The sequence below is a fragment of the Suricata suricatta genome, chromosome 11 (genome assembly GCF_006229205.1).
Source record: "Suricata suricatta isolate VVHF042 chromosome 11, meerkat_22Aug2017_6uvM2_HiC, whole genome shotgun sequence".
NCBI lineage: Eukaryota > Metazoa > Chordata > Mammalia > Carnivora > Herpestidae > Suricata > Suricata suricatta.
The window spans coordinates 52,719,056-52,722,553 of NC_043710.1; the positions used below are offsets into that span (position 1 = coordinate 52,719,056).

The window sequence follows — 3,498 nt, forward strand, 5'->3', positions numbered from 1 at the left end:
CCAAATATTCACATGGACTTCCAGAAAAGTTGGGTAACATTAGGATTCACCTTGTCTTAAGGGATCCACATACCACACAGATATCTGATCCCCACTAGCTAATAGATAAATATGATAATAGGTTTCCTCAGATTGAATGGAAACCTTGAGAACTGGAGTTTAAGAAGGAACCACAGCAAGCCAGCCTAAAAAGAATGGTAACATATATGCCTCTTATGGGGCATTCACTCTCAGATAATAAACTTTACTTAGTGTTTGTAAAAGCTTGATTGAAAAGTATTAACATTACAATAACTACCATTGGTATTGTTTAAGTCTTCCGAGAATTGATTTTAACAATTTAACAATGAAATGTATTGCTTTCAAAAATATTTTTAACATTTTAATTGAACAAGGTTTTATACCGTTTATAACAGTTCTGTATGTATTGATTCATCTTCCTCCTCTATTCCCTGTAACACTTATCGAAATACTCTCTCATGTCCTCAAACCAGCATCCGTCACTCCATACACTTTGAACGGCAGTAAATTTCCCCCCAGTGATTCATAAGGAAGAAAGTTGGCTCTGGTTAGAAATAAAGGAAATTCTGACATGGTCTATGACACAGATGACTCTTGAGGTTATTTTGCTATGTGAAATAAGCTAGTCACTGAAGGACAAATACTGTGTGATTCCACTTATATGAGATATTAAGAGTAGTGAGAACTCTAAATAGATAATTGGGGAATGAGGACTGAGTTTAAAGGGTATACAGTTTAGTTTTATAAGAAGGAAAGAGTTATGGAGATGGATGGTGGTGATGCTTGCACAACATTATGAATGTATTTAATACCACTGAAATGTACACTGAAAAATGCTAACAATGGCAAAGCTTATATTAGGTGTATTTGACCACAATTTTTAAAAAAGGAAAAAAATCCCAAATGGGCATGGCCTCATAATTCCCTCACATAACCCTTCACCAATCTACTCATTTGCCACTTTTTCTACAGGTTCAATAGAAATGATGATCCTTATCTTTTTGAGGGCTAATTACTATCAAGCTCTATCTTCAATCACCTACTACTTTCTTAGTGGGTTTTCTATACCAGTTGATCCCTATTGTTCTATATTTTCAATCTCTCACTATCTTCTATATATTGAGCCTCAGTTTATAAATATACACATTTCCCTAAGTCTGTCTAATCTTGTAGAAATCCTTCATTCACTAATTGTCTTCTTTAGTGATGGCCTATTTCTCCCCTTGCCTTCCCTGATGAGTTCCCAAAATAATTTACCTGTGCCTCTACTAATTTTTCCAATCATTCCTCACACCACTCCAGCAGGTTCTCAGCTTTCATTCCTAGACTCTGTTTTTTCTAGGGTCACTATGCTCTTTGGGTGCATTTGAAATTTTTAATCCTTAGAAGATCTGACCACTTAAGCAATTTGATATTGCTCTTCCTGTAATACCCAGTCTAAACACCATCTCCCTTGGTTTTAGTGGTTCCTGTAAGGCAGTCTAGCCTTCCTTCACTCTATATAGTCCTTTCCAGTAACTTCTATGGAGTTGGTCTTCATTGGTTTTCTTTCATAAATCTACTCTCTGAGGTTGTTCATCTATACTCTTGGATTGAAATGGCACTTTTATAGTGATAACTTCCAAATGGATATTATCAGCAGAAATCTGGGGACTGTGCCCTGAAAATTGATACCATGTGGCCACTGAAGAGCCATGGATATCTTTAGGTGGGATTCTCTTAGTCTCTTTAATATACAATCTATTCAAAATGGAATGCATTGAATTTTATTAGCTATTATATATTAATTATCCATCCATAGAATCTTATGAACTAATGAAGCTTAAAATTCTGCCAGTATAGCAAATAATTATCATCATAAATGTATAGTTATTTACACATATTTTCCTTGAATTTAAGAGTATACTTAAAATAGAGTTTGATTTAGAGTTTTCTCAATGACAGAGTATTTATCTATGACCTAGATAGTTCTCCTTAAGCAGAAGAAAATTTACTAGAAATTTTTGTGTGACAATGTAATTTATATCATTCCTATAGGATGTGAACATTGTGAGGACAGTATGCCACAAATCCAGGAAAACACGCAGATCTTAAGTAACTTGACATCTAAATTTCCAGCCCTCTTATTGACTGGAATTCCTGGCCTAGAGTCTGTCCATGTGTGGATTTCTATCCCCTTCTGCTGTCTCTATGTCATTGCCCTCTCTGGGAACAGCATGATCCTGTTTGTCATCATTACCCAGCAGAGTCTCCATGAACCCATGTACTATTTCCTCTCTATGCTTTCAGCTGCTGACTTGGGCTTGACCATTTCTACAATGTCAACAACATTAAGTATCCTCTGGTTTGATGCAATGGAAATCAATCTAGATAGCTGCATTACCCAGATGTTTTTTCTTCATGGATTTGCAGTGATAGAATCTGGGGTGCTGGTGGCTATGGCCTTTGACCGCTATGTGGCCATCTGTGATCCTCTGAGGTATTCTACTATTCTCACTAATTCTAGAATAATTCAGATGGGCTTGTTAATGGTTATACGCACTGTAGTATTAATAGTACCACTACTTTTGCTCCTGAAGCGCCTCTATTTCTGTAGAGAAAATGTCCTTTCCCACTCCTACTGCTATCACCCAGAGGCGATTAAATTAGCATGTTCAGATACTCAGGCCAACAGCATCTGTGGATTAATTGATCTCATCCTGACCACAGGAGTAGATACACTATGCATTGTCCTGTCTTACATCTTGATCATTCACTCTGTGCTCAGTATTGCCTCCCCTGAAGAACGCCATAAGGTCTTCAGCACCTGTGTGTCCCACATTTGAGAGGTTGCTATTTTCTACATCCCCATGATGAGCCTATCTTTAGTGCATTGCTATGGTCCATCAGCCCCAAAAGTGGTCCATTCAATGATGGCTAATATATATCTGCTTTTGCCTCCAGTGCTCAACCCCATCGTCTATAGTGTAAAAACAAAACAGATTCGCAAAGCTATACTCAACCTTCTCCTTACAAAACAAACAGAGCTGTTAGTTTGAGAAAAACCTAAAAAAAGTAACTGTCACTGTAGAAAAGTAGCCTTGGTAAGTTACTACCAGATTATTTTTGTCAGTTTATTCCTTTATTCAACAGATATTTAGAGAGCATTTTTGTTTTTTCAGTCATAATAATGTCACATCCCAAGAGTTTTATAGTCCAAAAGGGATACACAAAAACATTGATAATGAAATTAAGAAATACTCAGAGTTATTAACAGTTAGTGACTATACTATGTGTTGTACTACCAGCTTGTAAGACATATTCTATTTATTCTTCAAAGGGCTCAGTGAAATATATAATAATATTGATTACATTTTAGAGATGAAGAAACTGAGACCTAAAGACATATAGCCCATCAAAGGCCAGCCATAGAACATGGCTCAGGGGTGAAATTTGAATCCAGGCTTTCTGCATCCTACATGTCATGCTCTTCACTAG

General features: G+C 36.5%; 1 protein-coding gene across 1 annotated transcript; it reads left to right on the forward strand.

Annotated features, from left to right (window-relative positions):
- Positions 1-2,081: 2,081 nt before the first annotated feature.
- Positions 2,082-3,059, forward strand: LOC115272588 (olfactory receptor 51F1-like). The gene is given in 1 exon segment (XM_029915620.1): positions 2,082-3,059. A coding segment is annotated over 1 exon segment (978 nt).
- Positions 3,060-3,498: the final 439 nt, after the last annotated feature.